This window comes from Antedon mediterranea, chromosome 10 (genome assembly GCF_964355755.1).
Source record: "Antedon mediterranea chromosome 10, ecAntMedi1.1, whole genome shotgun sequence".
In the NCBI taxonomy this organism is placed as follows: domain Eukaryota; kingdom Metazoa; phylum Echinodermata; class Crinoidea; order Comatulida; family Antedonidae; genus Antedon; species Antedon mediterranea.
The window spans coordinates 7,657,822-7,682,927 of record NC_092679.1 but is presented as its reverse complement, the minus strand read 5'-3'; the positions used below and the strand labels follow the sequence as shown (position 1 = coordinate 7,682,927).

At 31.9% G+C, this 25,106-nt stretch overlaps 1 protein-coding gene across 1 annotated transcript in view; it reads right to left on the bottom strand.

Moving 5' to 3' along the window:
• Positions 1–10,389: 10,389 nt before the first annotated feature.
• Positions 10,390–25,106, bottom strand: part of LOC140060877 (uncharacterized) — a 33,214-nt gene continuing 18,497 nt past the window's right edge. The window contains exons 3-4 of the mRNA XM_072107238.1: positions 18,291–18,478; positions 10,390–14,485 (exon numbers count right to left, since the gene is read on the bottom strand). Coding sequence (XP_071963339.1) covers positions 14,381–14,485; positions 18,291–18,478 — 293 coding nt within the window. The 3' untranslated portion in view covers positions 10,390–14,380. The remainder of the gene's footprint in view (positions 14,486–18,290; positions 18,479–25,106) is intronic.

Sequence of the window (25,106 nt, the reverse complement as noted above, 5' to 3'; positions counted from 1 at the left end):
CCGATGCAATTTTTTATTAATAAAATATCTTTTTAATAAGATTGAATAGTTCGGTTTCACTAAATATGTTAAACATTGATACGAATTTTACTTCACTCGGTTGCGTGACATTCATGCAAACATAAACTACAGCATAGAAACATAAACTACTATCAGGTTGTTAGGGGTTTTATGAGCGCGCGCCGTAATAGAAGACAAACAGCGAATAAAATCAGCCGATATTACTGTATGCCCTATACTACTATGGATCTTCACATATGAGATTATTTCTGTCCAGATCACATAGGCAAGTCTGTAATACAGTGTCATGTGTGGCATATGAGGAGCCGTGTGGCATATGAGGAGCCTCGTGTTAGGAGCCTGTGCGCGAAGTTACCTGAAGTTACCTGGGTAAAGCTTGGTTCCCACTAGAATGACGCAACGCAAGGACACAGCTGACGCAATGTATAATGACGAAAAGTGCTGTGAGAACATGCCCATGCGAGTCACAGATGGAATCCGGCAATTCAACTTGTTGTAAAGCGTGGTTCCCACTAGAACGCAACGCAACGACGTATTGACGCAAGGTGTTGTATTGCGTAATCACAAGTGGGAACCGACGACGCAACAGTGCTGCAAAAATCGCAGGTTTAATTTCACGCAGGCGGGGGCAAACACAATGATTAGAAGGGCATTTTCTTACGTTGCGTACGCAACGTAAGAAAATGCCCTTCCGATAATTGTGTTTGTTCCCGCCTGCGTGAAATCAAACCTGCAACTTTGCAGCAATGTTGCGTCGTCGGTTCCCACTTGTGATTACGCAATACAACACCTTGCGTCAATACGTCGTTGCGTTGCGTTCTAGTGGGAACCACGCTTTAGAGGGAGCATGTGAAATTGATAAAAGAGTATTTTCTTACGTTGTGTGCGTCGGTTTACGTTGCGTTATACACAAAGAAGACGGACATAAGGCATGAAACACATAACAATGCCATTATTTACATGCTTCTAATTCCACCGTCCTTCGGATGACAAGTTAAACCGTTGATCCTGCTTTTAAATTTGCTCGCCTGTAAATAAACAATATTGAATTATGGTTCAGCATAAACATGACAATGTAATAGTTACAATGACGTTTTGCCATTTAATTACATACGGTTTTTATTAAACTGTAAGTTAAAATTAGATGATGGCGGCAAATGCTAACGCGCGTGACACAACTTAAGTTAAGACAAAATGCTAACGCGCGTGACGTCACAAGACAATTGTAATCCATTACTATTGGGACACTATTAATTACTTTCAAGAGTACTATATAAAAGGATAAACAAAACACAATAACAAGTAAAACAATAACCATTTAATCTTCTCAGAAATCACAGGTGGTACATTATTACTTGTAGTTCCATAAAATGATTTGTGAATTCGTAGGTGTGTTGATGAGGATAATCATACGGGTCAAGAAGGGAAGATAAACTACTCCACACACGAGCCAAAACCAACACCATCATCACAAATAGTTGATATTTTATACAAGTTTGACCACGTTAACCACAATTTCTTAAACGATTATCAAGTAATGATTATATTGAGTTGTTGCCAACGTTTTGTGGGGTTAATGCTATTTGAGAATGTTTAGTGCCAAGTAAACGTGGATACATTGTTGCACCTGTACTCTTGGCACTGATAGGCCTACTGAATTCAAACAACATAGGCCTAGAGGTGAGCACGTTTCCTAGCCAACATTCAGTTACAACTCATTCTCTTATCGTTACTATACGTTATATTATATTCTGTTCTCAGACTTCTTATTGTTTTTGATGATTTTTCCCCCAAAAAATACGTTTATTAAATTCAACCCTGGAATGAACAAGACGTAATAATATTATATTTTGTTCAGCATAACAATGATAATAATGCACTGCGCTCATAAAACATATACAGTACTCGATACTTTTATACGTATATATATTTATTATATCAGACAATATGACGTCATTACTATGATACCCTTGAACGTGAGCCAAACAATAATAATGCACGTTTTATGATTTGGAACATTTCCAATAATAAATATTGCGTATTGGTAGAAATGAGTAGGCAGTTATTGATACGATATCATACGTATTCAACATTTAATATGTTAATAGGTCACCGAAAAGTCATTTGAATTGACATTGAAATCTAGTTAGGACCTATGAAATATAGGCTTTTGAAGCCTCTCGATGTATTAGCGCACGTGCAGATTTTTATTAAATAACCGTTACCGAAATTGTCTAAATATAAGACGTTTTGCTGGTTGCAGTTATCGTAACCATCCGTACTAGATGTATACCTTTTTGACCACGCTAAATAAACCACGGTCACGTCACGTCAAGACACACAATTCGCGCGCCAAAATTGCGTTTCTTTGGATGACGTACTTAGGTGTGGTTTAAGTTGAACCGAACTACATTTACCAAACAAACACAAATGTCTTTACAAACTATTACAACTAGGTCTAGTTCAGCAATAAAACCCATAAAATAATTGGGACTATTGATTGCTAGACAGACCGTTATTGTTTATTAACAGGGCCTACTTACTCGCCATTGTTAATATTATCTCCTAATTGAACAGATATAACTTTAAGTAATGGTATTTTGCTCATCACAACAGTCTTCTGTAACCTGTTAACCTATATTAGTTTATGCTCTAATATAACAGATCGCATCAACCTACTGGATGCCGGCATCACATGTCTTATTTCTTAATTGTAATGTTTTAATTTTGCCTTTTGTAATGTATTAATGTTGCCTTTTGTAATGTAATAATTTTGCCTTTTGTAATGTATTAATTTTGCCTATTGTAATGTATTAATTTTGCCTTTTGTAATGTATTAATTTTGCCTATTGTAATGTATTAATTTTGCCTATTGTAATGTATTAATTTTGCCTTTTGTAATGTATTAATTTTGCCTTTTGTAATGTATTAATTTTGCCTTTTGTAATGTATTAATTTTGCCTTTTGTAATGTATTAATTTTGCCTATTGTAATGTATTAATTTTGCCTTTTGTAATGTATTAATTTTGCCTTTTGTAATGTATTAATTTTGCCTTTTGTAATGTATTAATTTTGTCTAATTCAGTACACTACATTAATACAGTAGGCCTAACACCTAATTCGCATATCATTAGGTCTCATACTTGTATGAAACGAGTTGTTTTTTCCTTTCCGACCATTTAGAAAGAAAAGTGAAGGATTTGTTTTAAATAAACTTCGTAACGGTTGTGGCTGAATTATTAAATTATTATTAATAAAAAAGGCGCTAAAACACACATTGACAACTTGACAAGTCATAACTAAACAATAAGTAGCTAAACTACAATGGATTTATTTTCAATATTTTATTATAATAACTCTATTGTTGTATCGACACTGGAAAATGTAATTGTTAGTTTTCGCAAATTTACAAACTTATTTGGTTACGGCATAATTTTACGCTTAAATGAGCCGCATTCTGATTTTCTTTATTTAAAATGACTATTCATCCGTTACGTAATCTTGGGCGCACTTAACTCTATTTACTTTTATAACGCACACGCGTACAATATTCATAGCTGAGAAGATTTTGTTTATTTTAAGCGATGTTTATTCCGGTTAAATAGACAAAAGAAAAATAGATCTCGTGTGGCGCACTTTCAAGTCGAGATGGCTGCTAAACATGCGGAAAAAATGACAAAAAGTCATGTTATTTTAAGATGTTACCACCCGAGCATCGGTATTCAAACCGACATACCCACGCGAAATTAATTTGTTTGCTTCTTGGCGTCAGGTCTTTTCTAATTTTGTAAGTCAATAGTACTTTGTTTGGAACACTAATGGTTTCAAATCAGTTTACCAATCGGCGACAGAAAAACATCTAAACATATAACATTATTATTCTTATCTCAATAATATTCTTTTTAAAATAATTTTGATGTTGAAAATGTTTGTAGTTGTTCGCTTTCTTTACTTGTAGATGTACTGTTCTGTTTACCAACTAGCATGTGTTTAGCACCTGTTTGGTCTTTCTTTGCCTTTTATATTCGTTTTGTCTTTTTCTTTGTACAGTATTGTATATGGCAGAAATTGAATAAATAAAAAAAAATAATAAAATAAACATAACAATGATCATACCGATAGAGGGGGATCAGCCGAACCCCTCCGCCACTTTACCTTACACTTTTAAAATGACAATACAAAACATAGGACATTAGGCTAAGTTAATCTGTTCATTTCACACTACTGCCATCACGCCTTCCAATCACCACCCCTAATATAATTCAAAAGCCTGGATACGACACGTTCGTAAGAGTAAGATAATGTTTATAATCATTCGACATTATTATAAATCCATATATTCTATACTTTTTTCTTCCCTATAGTTAATTATATAGTACCCCCTCTGTATTACTGTGTATTCTATTTAAAATGTATATTATTAGATATCAACAATCACACACATCACGCACATGATTTCTAAATTTATCCATACTCCCATAACTACGGAATAATTAACAATTCGGGATCCCAACCTGCTACAGAACACTTTCTGGTTTTTTTAACTTATGTTTTTACAAAGTTAGTGGTTTTATAAAATTAAATTAATAACATATCATTTTAATTGCAAAATAAGATTGTAATTAAAATTTATTGATAAAAACTTATTTCTGAGTACCGGGTATCAGTCTCATTCATTTTTTCTTTTATGTTGCTGTTGTTTACTAACGTTACGACAATGATTAATAAATAATAATAATTTTTATATAAGAAAAAGAAAACAATTCACAAATAACTATTGTTACGGTCGCTTAGCGCGTAACACAAAGGTGGATTGAATTGGCATAAAATTGAGCGATCAAAACCTACGGTGACTCTATTGTGACTCCGATTGTGTGGGCTGAAATTGGACCGGCGGCGTACAAAAAAATGTGCACGCGCGTGTGCATGGTGATATCGACGTAGTGTTGTTTCTATAATAGTAAAAAAAACATAAGGTGAAACTTAGCCTTAGATTAATACGTGATCCAAATATAAAGGTATTTTTCTTTTAGCTAAAATGAAAGGTGTAATGCACTTTAACTTCGCTTGGATTGTATTATTTATTACCCACGGGTTATTCTTAAATGAGCGTATTTTTCTTCGTGTACAATAAAAAGATAATTGGTTTCTTAAATCACAATTAAAGCTATGATAATTTCAAACAGGGATTTGATAATATATTTTTATGTAAATATGAAACGTGCCCTCTTGACAACAAAATTCACTTTAAATTTGTTGGCAATTTTCCAAAAAACCTATTGTCCTCGACCTTATTATTACTTTACAAAGAATAGAATTAATTCTGCTACCGAACGTCGTTGATGTTTACCGACGCGTCCTTGTTGCGTTTCTCGTTGGGTCGTCGTACTAACCCTTCACGCACAAGGAGCGTGCCAATGGGTTGTTTAACATTACGATAATAGTCCTTTTAATAAAATGCAAGTACCTTGTAAGTCCTTCAACCAACATTGTACTGTATTTACTACTACCGTCCTTAACCTTGTATTGCGTGGAACCAATGCACGTCGTTTAAACGCGCGCGCGCGTTAACAATGTCACCTAGTACGACGTGTGGCAGTGGAGGAGGTTGTGATAAGTGGTGACGAAATTAACGTTTGTTGTATATTGTAAGAAATTATAGTTTTTTTATGATGAAAATGAATGTTATTTTGATTCAATGATTCCCCGAGGAAACGAAGCATCTCCCCCATTGTTATATAGTTACGCCCTTTAAATTTACGATAGGATAGGACTAAGGCTATTATCTTATAATCTTGATTATGTGTTTAATCTCAGACACGGGAAAACGCCCCTTAATGACACGTAAATAATGTCATAAATCGTAAAATGAAGAGAACAAAATGACTGCTATAAGATGAACCACTTATCAAGTAATTATAATCTAATCTATTATAGTATTTAGGTTTTTGCTAGCACGTTCAGGGTGAACTGTCCTTGTACAGACAGTCGATAGTAAATCATAAATATCAGTATAGTCACACGCACACTATCAACGTAAATTTTGAGTTGAACGATACCAGAGCACTTGACGCGAACATCGACAAATGTAAAGGTTTAGTTGTATCAACCCGATGCGGTGATGATTGGGGAGGATGCAATCTGTCGTGTGCAGTAGTTTTATTTCCTCTCGTAAATACGTGGTTACGACATTATTGTGAGATTTGAGCCTTGCGCATACATATATTTTCTACGTGTTCAATACACGATGTCATGGCCAGTATGTTCGCGTCTGGTTGTCGCTTTTCGATGGTGTATCTATTGTTTTGGTTAATAACCTTGGGAGGAATCACAACTACCATTGTCACAATAAAAACTGTCTGCGATGCAAAGGTGAACAATAACAAAACAATAGGTAAACTGCGTATTAAATCAGTTATTATTACTGTATGTATTAAAGACCCATACTTTAATATTACAATATGTTTACAATAATATGTTTGTATTCAAATTAGTACCAAAAAGGCACTGGCCTATAACGTTGGAATGACGCAGCAACAATTAAACACCAACTCTGAAATAAATATAGGTATTTGCAGTCCATCTCAAGAAAAACAAATTCTAATTTTCAATCTGCGGATCATCGGAAATACTTCCCTGGGTCTTAGACCCCGGATATCGATATCCCATCATTATCATTATAATTTCACTTCAATTTAATATTATAGCCAGCAACAAAAAGCATGGTTTGGTAATAAATAAGATCAAAAATGCCTATTGCTAATACTCTTCGGATTAAAATGACTGTACTAAAACAATCAGAATTAGTCAGTGCAGAGCGATTAACTGAAAACAATAATTAATAGAATTATATAAACAATTATCGTTTGGAATGGCAATCCTCGTGAGCACAACTTTAACGAGATGCCTGAATAATTATACTAGTAATAGGGTGTTGACGGGTAGCTTCAAACGCAATCAGATCATTCGACCTACTTTACCGATAAACTAGCAAAATATATAATCCCATAAAACAAAAATTGGTGTGTTCTATTTTGTCAATGAGAAACAACACAAACAGCGTTAATTCGACGCACGCGTACAAAAATAAATTATTTATTATCAACGTTTGAACGCGCGTGAAATTATGTTTCTCATGTTTGTGAACAATACCATATCAGATTTCACTACAGTATACTACGTATTTAGGCCTCTAATTAGTATTAATTGATATTGCATCATCCATGTTTTGTACACAGATGCACGGGCGCGGGTAATCTTGGTTGGACAAGCGAATGCGAATCAAAATAGCACTGACCATACGCGTACAACACGTTGATGACGTAGTTGCGGCTCGAACAATGCAAATGTACAGGTAGGCATATGATTCATTTTATTGTTTCAAACAACAATGTCCAAAAACTATTAACAAGTAATTTGGCAGTAAAATGGGAAACCAGGTGATTATTAAAAAAAACTGCGGTAAAATATCAAAGTATGCGCGCTCACTTTAAACCTTTTGTTCTTCTAATATGAGATAAGCTGCATCCGTATATTTGATGTGTTTACGTCCTGATCGAATATTACAGTGTTTTAATGATATCTGTAGTTGAATGAATACAGCTGCAAATAATTCGTCAACCTAAATATTTTACAATGTCAGGACACTAAATTGTCATCAAACTTCATGTTTCAATCGAGATAATTATCTAAATAAACAAAGCATATTTTTATCGATTATAAATTTAGTTGACGTGTATATGTCTTGGTTGAATTCCTGACCTGGTTTTAAAATTACTCACTGTCTAGTTAACTACCCCAGTTGACGAGGAAATATATATTAAGGATGTATTATTTCTATTCATGGTTTTCTTTATTAGTGTTGAGCGCAGACAGCATTTACAAATACAACACAAACGCAGTATCCACCGATGACATCAAGAATCAATTTGAATCAATATCCACGCAATATCTGTGCCGCGCAGAGAACTATATAGTCAAACTCGTCTACCGGCCAGCAGACGCCGACAGATCTATCGATCACTTGTCAATAAATCAATATTATAATCAAGTGCATGCTGGGAAAAGGGTACTGGATTTACAGTACTCAAACAGGTATCAGAAGTAGGCTATTACGTTTTGTTGAGAACCAACGTTTAATGCACGCGGCGTTCAAACGCTGCTTACAAATTGTGTACGCGCGCTTGATTTTTTTGTGTTTTTTAATAATCATTAGGAAATTAACTCACGTCAACGCATACTAATGGTGATAATAATTTACTTATAGTTAATATAAGTGACCTACTTGTGAAGGGTCATCATTGGGTCATGGCATCTCTACTTCGCATTTCCGATATAAACACAAATTACCTTGATACCAAGGGGTATCATACCTATAAATAATGATCCGTGATGAATGCATGTTCAACACATGATTCCTAAGGCCATGTTATGCCATTAATGGAGCATAGTCGCTATGCAACGGTGTCCGATAATAATAACAGGGTACGATTCTGAAAACGGATTTTGCATTCGATTCAGATATTTTTCTTCCTTAAATTTGTGTGTATATGTTTCTAAAAAAATAACATCTTGCAGTCTATTTCCACGTTTTCCATCTTAAAAACAGTAATATAGGACCTGTAGGAGTACTACTAAATATAAACACTTAAGCTTGGTTCCCACTAGAACGTAACGCAAGGACGTAAACGCAACGCAAGCGTTTTAACCAATGACAAGCGAAGTTATAGACAGTTAGCAATCAAAAGCAAATAAGCCATCGCTTGTGATTGGTCAATTCACTTGCGTTGCGTTACGTCCTTGCGTTGCGTCGCTAGTGGGAACCACGCTTTACATTGAATGATGTAGCCTAAGAGTAAATTACAGTATAACCTAAATGGGGTATGGTTGATAGGAAACGCTAATGTATTTTAGTATTGGTGTTCGTGTCACAGTGGATGTTTTTATTAAAACATTAATCGTACATTCATGGCCAATGTTTGTCATTAAGTCACTGAACTTACACCTCATCAATACTTAACTTGAAAGACCTCACTTTCCTTTCAGTAAAATACCTTCCATTGTATTGAATAACTTGTAAGCGTGGTTCCCACTAGAACGCAACGCAACGCAGCGACGTATCGACGCAACGTGCTTTATTGTGTAATCACAAGTGGGAACCGACGACGCAACAGTGCTGCAAACATCGCTTTTTATGTCACGCAGGCGGGGGAAAACACAATTATTGGAAGAGCATGTTCTTACGTTCCGTAGGTTGCGTTATATTGCGTCGATAGTGGGAACAAAGCCTTACACAGAAACTGTACCAGGATTACGATGTATGAAAGGGCCCGTTCAGACAGCAAAGTTGGTTTCACGGTAACTTTGATGAGTAGAAACCAATCTTACAGCAGGGCACTTAGTTACACGCGCTTCCTTAGTTGACGCGTGCATAGTTTAAACAATGTACATATATTTTGTAATTGCGATAATTTTGTTTAATAATGACTATTACTTTACTTGTCTTTTGATGTATATTGTCCCTTACCATGCAATTCAGCAGATTTGCTGCCAATTGGTTTGTTTTTAATAAAGAAAGAATAAAAGAAAGAATAAATGTATGAATATTACAGTTTTGTACTCCCGTCAACACGTGACCGAGTATTACTTACCTAATTCATAGTGTTTCACAAAAATGTACTGCCTGTTTTTGGCCATTGAAGTATCGTCTTATTAGGTAGCTCAATATTTTCCCCTCAGATAGCACGTCATGTTTCTACAACTTTTAGACTTTATCTTCATTGGGGAATTCAAGACTTGATACTGAATGTTTATCTCAGTTTACATAAGTTGCGTTCACACCAAGTAAAAATGACAGTAAAATAATTGAGACGCAGCAGATAACAAGTTAAAACGCAACGTGTGCTCAAGGAGATAAATTGCAAAATGTTAATCCTAGTTGAATGCACGAGTAACTACTAATATATACAGAAAAAGTAATTAAATAAAAGATGATGTCGGTTTTGGGTGACAATACAAAGATAGTTGAGTAAAATGTCGGCCGGTTCAATATTCCCCCAGCAAACAAGTTTAAAAACTGCTTTAAAGGCATAGAATGTCAATATTTACGATGATGGTTTAAAAGGATTTATTTCGGTAAAATTCTTGTCGTTCTCATAAAAGAAGGTAAAATTATTCAAGAAGAGTTTGATGTACAGATGAAATAGATGTATGATAGATTGATGTATAGATAGATATGACGCAAGATTATTTATAATATTAAGAGCGATGCGCGTAGTGTGCGTGTTTAGTCCGTACGCCCACAAGAATGATGTCAAACTACTGATAATCAATTTCAACAAATAATACACAATTTAAGAAAATTTTATAGATTAGGTTAAATTCTAATTTTATTTTACAAGTTCCTAAGAAAAGATTTTTGTAGCTGTTACAAAATCAGAAGAAAACGAGAACAATGCCTTATAAGTACGTGGCTACATGAATTAAGAATAGTTCTTAAGTTAAAAAGCATTTCTGATTGTTTTATGTTAGCATACAGTACACTTCTTTTAAATAAATAGGACCTTGTTATGCATACGTTTTAATTGCACTAGTTTTAAATATAGACAATTTTTTTTTCTTGTTTTTGTTATGATTTTAATAGGATTTTTGCCAACACATTCACAGAACGTTACAATTTATTGCCTGTGGAATGAGTTGTTTTTTTTTTGAAAAATAAAATCGTGTTACAAATTGGGACTAAAATGCCAGCATTTTAAAAATAGTGTGCCCATAGCAGCATTATTTAGCACTCTTGCAAATTTACTCATTATATTCCTTAAATAACAATTTTAACAAGATTTGAACACAATTTGTATACTACTCTTAGAAGCATTCTTATGAGTTGTTAACATTAATGTGACATTTTACATTTTCGTAAACAGTGCCATATCTATAGGACCTCTAAACCCCACAAAAAATAATTATCAATAATCTCTCGAATTGCAACAACAATTTGATTAAACAAATGTATAATCAAAATGTTTATATGCAAAAAAGAGGACATTTTCAGCAACAAAACCTGCCAGCATTCAATGTCCCCATTGAACAGCTAAGTTATGTGTTTCATCAAACACTGTTTTACGCTGAAAATGAAATGACCAAATACACCCGCACCAACAATCTGCACAAAGCTACAATGTACCATGTAGATAAACACACTGTATGTGCACTCCTCATTGATGGTTGCACCAGGGTAGTTATTAAACTATAATCCCTGATGACAACTCCATGGTTGCACAATGGATGAGTACAACAACCAAAATAATAATGCATGCATGGAAAATACAATGCATGCTACCATGGAACACGCAACCCAATTGAAACTTTGAAACAACTCACAAGAATGCAACTTTAACAGCAAACTTGAGACGACCACTTTTACAGAATACTCATAACATAGAAGATTCTTACTTTGTTTGCTATTTAACATACACAAGTTTAATAATTTAACAGTCCTGACAAGATATTTGCAGCACACTTTATTCAAATGAGGGAATTTGTTTTTTAAATAATTAATGCCCAATAAATTATTTATATAAATGGTCCAGACAATAATTAAAAATGATTTTGTTCAAGAATGTGTTTTATTGGCCCGATTATTGGGGAATTAAAATGTTACTCCATAAAAAAAGCCATGTACATATTTCTTTTGTTATTATCAAGGAAACTGAGAGCAAGTGGGCACAATTAACATTGTGTATAACACAAGGCATTATTATTAGCCAAGTAGTACACAATTAATTTTAGGGAATAAATTACGTAATAATTGAAATAAACATTTACAAATGAGATGGTTTATGTGCGTAATCTTTCCAACTCTGCTACAACTTTATCATTTTTAATTCTCCCCCAACTAAAACTTTCTTAAATATATATGTATTATATCTTAATCATTGCATTCCCCAATATTGTACTGTTTTTGATGTAATTAGTTTTTAGGTTCGTTCAAAAAAACAATAATCTCTTTATTTGCTACAGAACATGATTGCACTTGCAAAAAGAAAACATCATCAAAGAAAATCTGTTTTCTTAAATTTGTTTGACTGGTCATAATTTGTACATTTAACAAGTTCAAATGTCACAAACAATCTCAAGAATCCTACTACAGTACTTTAAAAAAATGGTATAGGCCTAGAGATAATTTATCTAGGTTTCTTGTCGAATTAAATTGATTGAGACTGTATTTGCAAAGATGATTCTTAGAAATCGCTTGTTGTCAATAAAAAAAATTTCCTTCAAATTTAACCAAAACACCAGCGCAAAAATGGAACGCACATTATCTACATATTTACATTTATACATGGTCAAGGTAATACGCAAGTCATTGAATCAAACAAGAACATTTTAAGTAAATGACTTACAATTACCTAACAATAAGTAAATCTATCTTATTCTATACATAATACAATTTCCACACATGCTTAACATTATATACTATTGAATATTAATATTCACAATAAAAAAAAAATCGGAAAACTGCTTTCTTTCCTCATGAAAACTTAAAGCTTAAATATTGATATATGTTTATATATATATATATATTTCCGAGACAAAATATGTGAGCAAGAAGCTGAACTAACACATAGTCATGTCAACAATGTACATGTTGTAAGTAAATATGGAAGTGTATCCAAGTTTCATAATTTGAGTTGACAGTTTCTACACAACCATTTCCTGCTGAAGAGTTCAAACAAAACATAGGAGTTTGACAAAACATGGTATTTTGACAAAACATAGTATTTTGACAAAACATAGTATTTTGACAAAACATAGTATTTTGACAAAACATAGTATTTTGACATAATAATTAGAAATGATGTGAATGTATTAAATGTTTCTTTCTTTGCAGAACATAATTAGAAATCAATCATATCACAACTTTTATAAAATTTAAACTAGATTAAAATTATAATTCCACATTGGAATGGAGGAGTTTTATCTCTCGTCTTTTTTTGAAGACAAACATTTTTTTAACCTAAAACAATTCACCTGCTCTCATCAAGACATTCCTGTTGGAAATGGGATAGGTTGTCAATACAAAACAACAATTTTGAAAAAATAATCTCTTACAAATTTCTATTGTAAGTTTCTTACAAAAAGCATTTAGCACCGTTCAACTAATGTTATAGCAGGTTCCAACAATGCAAACACAAAACAAGAATTTACAAAACAAAAATGGAAGCTTAGTTTGGCGTTAAAATAGTAAAACTACGTCCGAAGCCAAAAAGGAAAAATTTATACTTTAAAAAAATGGTGCAGACAATAATTAAACACAGATTAATAGTACTCTTTTTGTTGAAATGAAATTAAAACTTAACTTAAAAATTACTTGTTTGAAACATAACTAAAAGCAAAATTTGATTCCAGTGCAATGAATGGTAAACATACTTTCATATTTAACTTATAATGTGTATTAACATGACATAACTGGAATATTTTACATAAATAAATAACAAGTATTTAAAAACAAGATTGCTTCAAAGCTATGTTTCAAAGTCAGCAAGAATTTTGATCAAACATTTTAAATAAAGTTGTAAAAAAAATAAAATAACTCAGTTAAAAAATATGAATAGTCATAATTGCATATAAACATATGTTTTAAGCACTACCTGTTCACCATACTCGATGGTGATATGGTGTTAAATCTATCCAATCAGAGTTGTTGAAATCAGACTTAAATAAAATGGCGTCTTTAAGTTCAACGGCTCACAGATTAAATTTGTAACTAACATTTGTGGTCATCGAAAAAAAACAATGTACAGTTAGCTACAGTATGTATTATTATCTCACTGGTGGTACAATGCAATGACGTGTAACTTGACGATTGGAAAATACTGAACAAAGCTGAGAAACAGCAAGAGATAACTTGCTGCGGTGTGCCACCAGACGGAACAAGAGAGAGTTTAGTTATGATGTACCTATGTCTCTTTTTTTGTCTGTATGGACACAATCAATGTGAAATACATTCTGTACAATACAGTTGAAAAATAGTTTTTACAGTTCAAGTCACCTCTACCTTTTTTTAGCTACTTGTCATTTGCCAATGTCTGTCTTGTAGAGTTGATCTTTCCAAAAAAATATAGTTTGTAAGAATTATTTTCTTTTCTATATAGTTCGTTGTAGCTGTATAATCTCCATTTCTTTGACAGTACTTAACTTATATTGCCCTTGTAGTCCTCAAACTGCAGCCTTTGTAAACTTCTCTTACGGAATGTCTCATTTTAAGTAAGTCAATAGCAGCATTGATCCATTTTTTAGTCTCAATGAAAAGTTCTTTCTTTACTTGCTTGCTTCAAAATGTCAATGAAAAAAGTCTTTCTTAACATGAATCATCATGTTCTGGAACACTCGGTGGTCGTCGTCTTCTAAAACTATTAAAAACCCTCATAAAAATATTCTGTTCCCCGGCTGCAACATCCAATCTCTAAAAAACAAAAAGATGTGTTTGAATGTTGACAATGATAAACAAAATATAGAAAAATTTTGGGTTAAGTTACCTTTTTTTTGGTCACATTTTCTAAAAATAAACTTTGTGTTTACAATGTGTTTTTGATATTATCACCGGGATTCTATTCAAAAGTTTTGTAGTAATTTTATATGTGTCACAATATAATGAAATCCATAAGTTGACAACAGTGACTATATCTCTATATAAACATGATGGATAATGTTAAATCGAATGATGAAAGAGAAAAAGAAAAAAAAGCTGTCACGTTTAAATACGAAAGAGGAACAGTGCATGGTCAATAGTCCACGACTATCTAATTTGTGGCCATTAGCGTGATGGAAAAGGTTTTTTTTATAAACAAAGAACAGAGGAAATGACTGTTACACAATTGTCAGCCGATAGACATGCAGACTGCTCACTTTCAATGCCTATGGCATCATTAGTAGAGTTTACAACCTGCGCAAACAGAAAATATCCTGGTTCACGTTAAAATTATGCTCAGTCCAAATACTTACATTGAGTCAATTTTGTCATGGAAAATTGTAACCAATTGCCATTATGAAGAAGGAATATTTTAATTTAAAAATCATCAATTGGTTATGTTGGTACTAAATGTATTTAGAAAGTAAGGGACAGATTAAAAGGGTGTACTATAAATTTATTATTATATTAATCTATTAGCACTTGCTAAAAATATATTTAACATTCTAAATCTTGTGATTGGGTATAATATTATCACACATTCATGTTGCATGCTTTAATTTAATTTAACAGATGGCATTGAAACGTGTGCCTCAGGAAAAGATATGAAACAAATTAAATAACATCTTTACTATATTCCATCATTTTTTTTTATGAAATTAAATTTGCTTCTTTACATTTAACCACTTAACTTAATTTCAAAATTTGATTTTTAAATTTCATTATAAAAATGACTAGTGATGCTTTCTTTACAATACAGATGAACTGAAAACAACAAAATCAATAACTGAACTATTATGTAGGGCAAGTATTGTTTTAAGTAGGCCAGTGATAGTTGGAGGTCTAGTTTTTACCAACACAATGGTACTATTATTATTGATAATCCCAATTTGAATTTAGATAGGTCATTACAAATTGTTTAAAACTCAATAAAACAAACACCCATGACAACAAATATGGACAATAAACATTGAAAATAGGTGATAATGTAACTGTAATGCAAATATACAGGTGAATCATGCAGAAGTACCCAACAGAGTTAATTTAAGTCTCCAATCAACGACAATCTTTTATTGAATAGTTTTTTCAGCCATGAACGACCTTTTTTGCTAGTGAATAGTACAAGAAGTGATGGTAAATAGGCCTAATTAGCACAAATCATGCCGATTTTGTTGCTTTTGTGGGAAACAAATCTTGACTGGGCTTGATTTTTATTATGCTATTACTGAATTATGGAAAGCATGACAAAACAGCTTTATACACCTCAATGATCTAATCTTATACACCAATGATTAAGATCTAATCAGGCAGAATATCATTTAACTGTATCAATGTATTTAAAGTTTCAACTTCCATATTCCACGTACATTCTTACACAAAGCATTGATGCTTTTTCTCAAATTTCATTCATAATGGTGAATATAAGACACAATATAGCATAACACCACATTAGGGCTATCATTAAGGCTACATAATAATTTTAAAAACAAATAAAAGTGATGAACAAATAATTTGTTGACACTGTAGGACAGTATGAACAAACCAAAAGGAACTATTTATTTTGAATATTTTAAATGGAGCTAATTTCTAAAAACAAATACCTTTTTTAAAACACTGAATGCATGAAAAAAACATTTTTAAAACAGGTAGCACACACAGCCATTTAAACATCACATTTTTTTATTACGCCGATCATAGATTATAATCTGTTATTTTTCATTTATATTTAATCATTATTATTACTGCATCTTTATCGTCATTCAAGTTCTGTCTAATCTTCAACTCTACAATCCAACTGTTAGTGATAGGAAAACGTAATAAAGACAAATCCAGGGACCTAAAAAATGATGACTATTAAACTACCCTGGATAACGACTACAGGTGAAACACAGTATCGTGTCATAAATACGAGAATCACGAATCACTCATGAGAGTGGAATTTTAAACATGTTTCAGTATTAAAAAAACTTGCGTGTCCGGACTTGTTGTATTGTGTCTGTGAGCTGTGGTTGTGTCTGGCAATAACCATAAGCATGTGTAGCGAGGAGCAGGACATGCAAAGTATATGAAATACAAGAAGTAAGACTGACTCCTTAATAAGCTTTATTTGCCTTTGGGGGAAATAAATTAAACGATAAATACAGTCAATGTTACAGTAGTAGAGCAAAATAAATGAATCTTTGCTATGTTTACTTGAGTATTTATATATCTATATCAATTTGACTATTAATGAATACTGAATATTTGTTTTTTTCTAGTTATTTTTTTTCTGTAATAATCGCCAAGCATAAATCTGTGATTAAAGCTGATACTGCTTGACACTTGATATTTCTGAACGTAAATGAATGTATTATAAGAAGACTGTAAAAATATTTGAATGACTTTAGGCCTGACTGTATGTACACTAGTGTCCTTAAGTAGGGGTATTGTCTACACAGGGGTATTAAATGGTAATACAGGATCCACCAAAGAACAAAATTAGATACCACACCGGATAGATCTATTATTAGTGGTGGTTGATCCAACAGCATGTATACTATTAAACTAAAGGTGCCCTTTGGTGTCATCACAAAGAATACCAACAGGATCACGCACGTTTGCATAGTAATACTCAAGGAGATATTAAGAAATACAGAGAACTATTTCATGGACATATTAAATAAAGGAAAATAAATAAATAAAAGTGCATTATTTTTTTTAAAGTATTTATTAGAAACATAATAATAGTAGCACACCAACGATTAGTTAGGTTTGTTTAATCCAAAATGCACTTTACTAAGTTTTTATTTTTGGTATTAGGTTCTCCTTGATGACTAAATGTTTGTTTGTTCTGTTTAATAGCAAGTTATAACAATCTTTCCACTAGCTATTTAAATACTACTTATAGGCCATTTGCATTTTTTTTAAATTAATGATGTTTATAATGGTTTTTTTTCATTGTGACTATTAAAAGATGTACCTAAAATGTGTGTTTACAATAATAATAATAATTCAAACACTTGCTATCATATTAAATGAGCAATGAATCTAATGATGTTATCGCACTACTTCTTAGTTTTGCTTTTGTTGTTTATTCGACACAATTTAATATATATAGAATATTATAGCTGTATAGTTCTAACAAGACCTGCATTGCTTTGTTAAATCTCATTACAGTTGTAATGATATTAAATATTTTGGTGAACTATTATAAAATCTAATACAAATATATGAAAAAAAAAAACCTGTAATTATTATTTCTGCAGCAATTCTTCTAATTTGAATAAGACATTTTAATAACCACAAAAACAATTTTTTCATACCAAAAATTTAAATACAAGAAAAATAACTTACAGGAGATATAGATGAGTATAAATATCTGTAAATTTGACAAAATCACAAAATTAAATTGTGAAATATATTGACTTCCAATACCCAAAATAGCCTGGGAAATTACATTTCATGACAACAATAACTATTACAAATGTTCAATTATTTGCAGGTTTAAGAAAACTTTGGACATTAAAATCTTCCCTTATTGTCATGTTTTTTTTTGGTTTTTTTTGGTGCATTATTACAACTAAAAACTTTATGTACTAACCTGTAATGTTTCAAAAGACATTTGAATTTCATCAGAGATCCTTCTCAACTCTCGACCGACAGCAATCATTCGTGATGACCTCGTCGGTGCCGAGTTTGCCCGTTCTCGAAATGTAACCACATCTGGTAAAGGTAAAGCATCCTCTTCCATTGGAGCATCGCCTTCCGATCGGTATCGTCCTCGACGTTCTGTAAACATGACACCACAAACATTCATGATTACAACAATATCTCTTAAAATACGATCAGCATCCATGGTAATTCTACAAATGGATCATGAAACGCCAAATGGAAACATTTAAATGTTAAAACATCCAAAGGCCAAGACATCAAATAGATAAATTAAAAGTCTTTTTGTTTTACTCAATGACAGTTCAGTAGTTCTTGTCATATGACTGTTATATAGAATAAAAATCCAAAGTTGTACATCAGCTCAAAGTTTCTGAAGCATTTGTTCATTCCAAAGGTAGAATCATAAGTGAGTTGTCTTGTGGGAATACCTTCCTTTTAAAATTAACTTGGGATTTCCAAAACAACTATATTGTAGTATTTGTCTTGTGTTGTGTTTTTCTATTGGTTAATAAAAACCAGACAATAATAACATCATCAGACAAATCACAATCATCATCAAGAAAAACTAAACTTATAATCATTTATTCTAGCCATGCTCTTAGGTACCAAGTCATACTCAAGCTTTCTGATTGGTTGTTCACTATCCAATACCATAATCTGATTGGTTGGTGTTACTTCACAACAATAGAGTAAAGAAAAGTTAAGCCAATTATACAAAGTGTTGAATAAAGCCTCATTAAAAATTCAAGGTTATTCCATTTTTGTAGAGAGGGAATTGTTTTCATAACAAACTAGTAAAGTTTATTGACAGTTCAAACAATAACTTGTTCAGTCTTGTCTTGAATTAAGAAGTTGGTTAATATGTATTATTTTAAATTCATAATTGTTTGATCAATTAATCAGGACAATAAACTACAGTGGATTTCTACTCATTGAAATGCTTCATGATATAATACATACATTACAATGGCTTTCAAATTCTAAAAACAGTTAAATGTGCAATATTATTATTACAGTAGTACTTGGTACAATAATAACAATGTACAACATGGAATGATAAATCTATTTTTATCATAGACCTGATCAAGTTTCCATAAATATCAATTATCATCAGGTTGAATTCTACAGTACCTTGTGACCAAATATTAGTATACTGATTACAAATCAAATGCAAGAGCACTTCTAATTAAATCAATTCAAAATAGAACTTCACATGTCAGCAGACAAAAAAAATGCCACGCAAATTAATAGGCAGGTAAAAATATCAGGTGTTCAGTTGATGACAACTAGTTGGATCCAAAATAAGCTGCAGGCTTCTATGACAACTGATTGGTCGATGCTTCTAACCACTTATTTGCATACAATGGTTCTTACTTTGTGGCTAAGATTCTACACAATGACTGGTAGAACTTAACACGCTTTTACTAATTCACAAAAGAAGTCTGGATCAAAAACAAACATTTTTAATAACAAATTTTACAATATTATAATAAAATATTACGAGGTCTTTATGAATAGGAAATTTCAAAATTGGCAAGGAAAATAAACAAAATGTATGCTAAAATAAAACTATATGCTTGTCAACATTAATGATTTACTAGTTATTTGTATAAAAAAATGTCACATCACTCACTCCCCATGTTTTTGGCAACGGCTACAGTGAGTGTAGTAAATATATCAATACACAAATCTCAATCCATACAAATGTAAACAATCACTCTACAAAGTTACAAATTTACCATAAATGGTTACATTTTGATTCCATTTAGTTGTGTAATTTTGACTATTTAAAAATAGATGTGTTTACATCTTGAAATTTCATCACAGTATTGGACAAAATCCAAACCATAAAGTGTACACACCCAATCCACTACAAAGCAAAATTATGACTGTAAACAAATCACACATGCTTCTTTTTTTTTTTTTGTTATATTTTATGGATCATTTTTGTATGTAAAGCTCTTCAAAACATTGTATTAGGCAATATGTAAAACAACCATTATTATTTGAACCTTGCAAAAATAGTTGAAATCAATTTTACAGACTTAAGACGAATGGTGTAAGGCCTACTTTACAAAAGTCCTAGGCTAGGTCATCGCAAACCAAAAAGTCCCTAATAACGTCCGCTATACAGATACTTATCAGCAGTATAGCAACACACCTTAGTAAACATCCAGACCAGTATAAGGGCCTGTTTCTGCTGCAACTGCTCAAAATACGGTATAAAAATACGGTATAAAATACGGTATTTTTTATACCGTATTTTTTAGTACCCCGTTTCTGCTAACAATACTTCTTGGGTGGTCGTGTTAAATTTCATCTTTTTTACCCAAATTGCCATTCATTTATTTGATCGATAATTAAAAGTCGCAATAAAGGAAGTTTTACGTCTCACTTTCAACAGCCTAGCCCTAGTGATAGAGATGTTGTGAGAGCACAGAAAACATCGTAATGGGGACAATTAATTCGTTTCCTCCCCGAGTTATTGTATTTTGCAATGTTGTACTGCTTTCGCAGGCTCTTCAGCTTTGAGTTTACTTGCTTTGGAGACAAGTCTATTCCATACTCCTGCTTTATTTTTTTAGAAATGTCTTTATAAATGTGGTTGTCCCTTTTATTACCTTTTAGGTGGCCAGACATTTTAGCTTCCCCACACACATTTATTTAGTAAAACTGTGACGTCTTCGCTCCACATTTTCGCCGAATATATCTATACACGTGTGTAAAGCAGCTGACAGCGACAGAAAATAAAAACACGAATGGTGACCTTTTGTCATGTAAAAAAAAATATGGTATTTTTTATTGGCAGCAGAAACGGGTACAAAAAATACGGTATAAATTTGTAAATACCGTATTTTATCCACAAATTTTGTGGGGAAAATACGGTATACAAAATACGGTATATTTTTTATGAGCGCAGTATTCAAAAAATACCGTATAATATACGGTATTTAGTTGGCAGCAGAAACAGGGCCTAAGTATAAGAAGATTTCAATATTCATGTTTCATTCCAATAATAAAATACCAAACAATTCCTTTGTTCAAAACAAATACATGCCGGTATATAGTTTGTTATTTACAAAATTAGGGTTTATGCCAAGAATGATTTTATACTGGTTGAATTCAACCAAAGAGGCAATTTGTATTGATGATACAACTACATATTAACTACTGTATTGGATAAGTATTTTGTTTTCACCACCTGGTTTAGTAAACTATAGTGAACCTTACACTATTACAGTATGAAATAAATGAAGGTCATTAACCACTGTCGTCTATATGTATGGCTGTAGCTATTCCTTCTCTCCTCTATGACCTAAAATTTAAGACGAAGCGAAACACAGATAAATACCTCTGGTCGTTCACCTAAATATATGAAGCAGAAACGAAAAAATTTAATAACTAAACATTTCCTTTCACTACTTTCATCAAACCACTACCAAACTACAGTATATTAATAAAACCAAATACTGTCAATAATAATAATGTCAATGTCCTCTAAGCTTATAAAATATTTATCTTTTTATTCTGTATACCTTTCTAGCTTTTACTTTGAATCTTATGAAATCGTGAACTTAGGTCAGTAACCGCACAGACTGTCTACAAAAAATGCTAATGTTCCCGTTTCCACATATTACTAAACAACATCAATATCCCTGTATACATTACTCATTGGGTGGAGTACGATGATTCTAAATCGATTAATGAAACAATTGATCCATCAAACATTTATTACGTTCATTTAGTCTAAGATATACTGAGGGAAAACTACAGTGTACTTCAATTTTGAAGAGTGAATTCTGCTTAGGCTGTGCATTATACAAGTGAATTAGTATTACAATAGTCTGGGGAAATTACTGGGATAAACACTAATGTCCTGGCAAAGTAACTTGCAATGTACAAATAGTCTTTATTGAGATACACTATTCCAGTGAATGAAGTTACTTACTTGGACATTGGGCTACCTACTATCTATCAAATAATTCATATTCTATAGTTTATTATACGATTACCTTTAAATATTAATTTAGTATAATATTAATCATGTGTATCAAAATACCACCACCATAAGAAATGTACATTTCAGTTATACTGAGGCAATCAAGTCACCTTCCTGGTTTGGTATTATGGAAATAGAGGACAATTTACATAATAATATCATTTGACCTTATTATGAGCAAGTTCACATGCGTTGCCTATAGCTAGCAGACATACGTATCGATTCTTGGCTTGAACCTTGTTTACTTAATACTGTATGTAGTTCTAATTCTATCACTTGTATCATCTAAACATCAAACATTTAATAAATATAATTGTCTTGAAAATTTTGAAATGTAGTACCCCCTAAAATTTATATTCTTTGCCATCACTCAACAGTCTTATAAAGTGTGCAACATTTTGAGACAGATGGTCTAAATTATATAATTATGCACAGAAGATTGGTACCTAATTGTAATCAGACAATTAATAGCAATTATTAGTAGTCAATTAAAATTTATTGATGAATTATGAATGATTCATTACAAACATGAATATGTATGAATAATTCATTATTTATTCATAGTCATACTAATGAATATGTATGGTTACTCATTATTTATTTTAAATAATTAATTATTCATATTATTACTACCAATATTAATTATCATTTTTGTATCTGCTTGTTGTCTATATATTTATTTTAAGAACGCACCGTGTATGAATGTGTGCCACTGTTGTAAAGGTGTAGCTTCAATAAATATTACTATACAGCATGATATTTGTACTTATAAGATTTATTTAATTAATCATGCATACTTCTAATTCTGCATATTTTAAATTAGTTTTAAGGCTATATTTTCAACCAGAAATGTATTAATATTTGTATCATATATTGTTATTAAATAACTGAATTAAAAAAAATTGTATGGAAGTAGGTATCCCAATGAAAAAATTCAGATTAATTTTTTTACATTTTCTTTCAGTTAACCATAAAGAACTTAATGTAATTAGCATTTTGCGATTTAAATGATTGAAATCCGATTACCCGTTCTAAAGTTATGGTTATTTAAAGTGGTAAAAAAATATACGATTTTTTGCCTAAAAATGGTGTTTTTTGCAGTTGAAATTGGAAGCATTTTTAAAAGGTTATAACTTTTACAATAATTAGTTAAAAGTTTTGAATTTTGTTAAACCTATAGATATCACAGAGTTGTACAACTCTATTTTTTTTGGAGCCTCAACGAAACCTATTTTTTAAATTATTGGTCCGCAAAGTGGTAGGAAAGCATTTAACGCCCATTTTTGCTGGAATTCCCTAAAAAATGAAAAAACTGCAATTTTTCAATGATCTGTAACTTTTGAACTACTGTACTAATTCATTTAATTTTTTTTGTACTTGTTAGAATGTAGTGTATATTTCATTAATAAATATATTTTAGATGTGTATATGAAAAAAAAAATTTTTTTTAATGGTGAAATTTAAAATTATAAAAAGAAAAAATGAAAAAGTATGTTAAAAACGGTGTGTACTGTTTCCTTTCTTTTACACTAATTTTCGGTAAGTATAATTATTAGAATATTTTAATATACTTTATATTTATAATTTCAATCATAAATACTATTATATATAACTTTTGAATACGTAAAACAAGATTTTAGGCCCATATGATTATGACACCAAATCTAAGCTAAGTAAGATATGCTCTTTTAAGGCAAACGCACAATATGGGTCAAAATAAACTCATTTAAAATAATCAATGTTAATTAAAACAATTAATTGTTTACCTGAATAGTATATATAACATTATAAAAATTGTTTTCTTTTCGTATTATTACGTTATTAAATTGAAATACGGAGCTAAAGTTTAGGCCAAGTCACGGCTTACTCGCGATCAGTAGTCGCTCCGTTAAAGTATTTCGGTCGCAGTTAATGACTTTCGGCCGCCGTATACAGAGTCAAATGTAACGTTGGTAAATTAGCTTAATAAATTTCCTCGGTACATTTTAACCTAACGCATTTGCATTGTATACTTGCATAATAAATCTTCCGCACATTACATCAATTTTAAGTTGTTAAATTAATGTGTAAAACCAGATATTCTACGACGGAAAAGGACATGTCAATCTCCGACATCGCTGCTGTCACACATCTCGCGTCGAGCCGGTCGAACTCGAGCGAGGAAAACTAAACAACGTGTTCAAAATATGGAACGTACCATTCGCTGATAGGGTGCATTAATGTACTTAACGGAAAACGCCACAACAAACACGCGCGTATTTTAGAGTACAATATTTTACTCACTACAATATTCACCGGATTATAATGGTTGGATCTTTAAAATTTTGAACGGGATTTACGCCTCATGCACCATTTTAAAATGTAGTTCGCTCAATTACCATGCACAATACGTTTGTAAACTATGTTTTATCGATTTCAATGTAGATTTAGCTATAATTTAATACCAAAATCCATAATATTTTTCCATAAACGGTGAATCAAAATTGGATTTTTGTCACAAAAATTGACTTTTCGTTACGAAAAACCTATTTATAGAAGACGATTTTCGTATCAAATTAAAGCTTATTTAAAGCCTGATAACATACAACAAAAATTAATCCGCTAGCTCCAATGGTAATCGTGCGATCGTGTTTTGAAAACTGATGGGTATTTTCCGATGAGGTTTTCAACGCGCGGAAATCGGCTCGACGGGATTTTAGAACCGTTTTAAAATCGCATTTTCTCGGCAACTAATTCATTAATTTT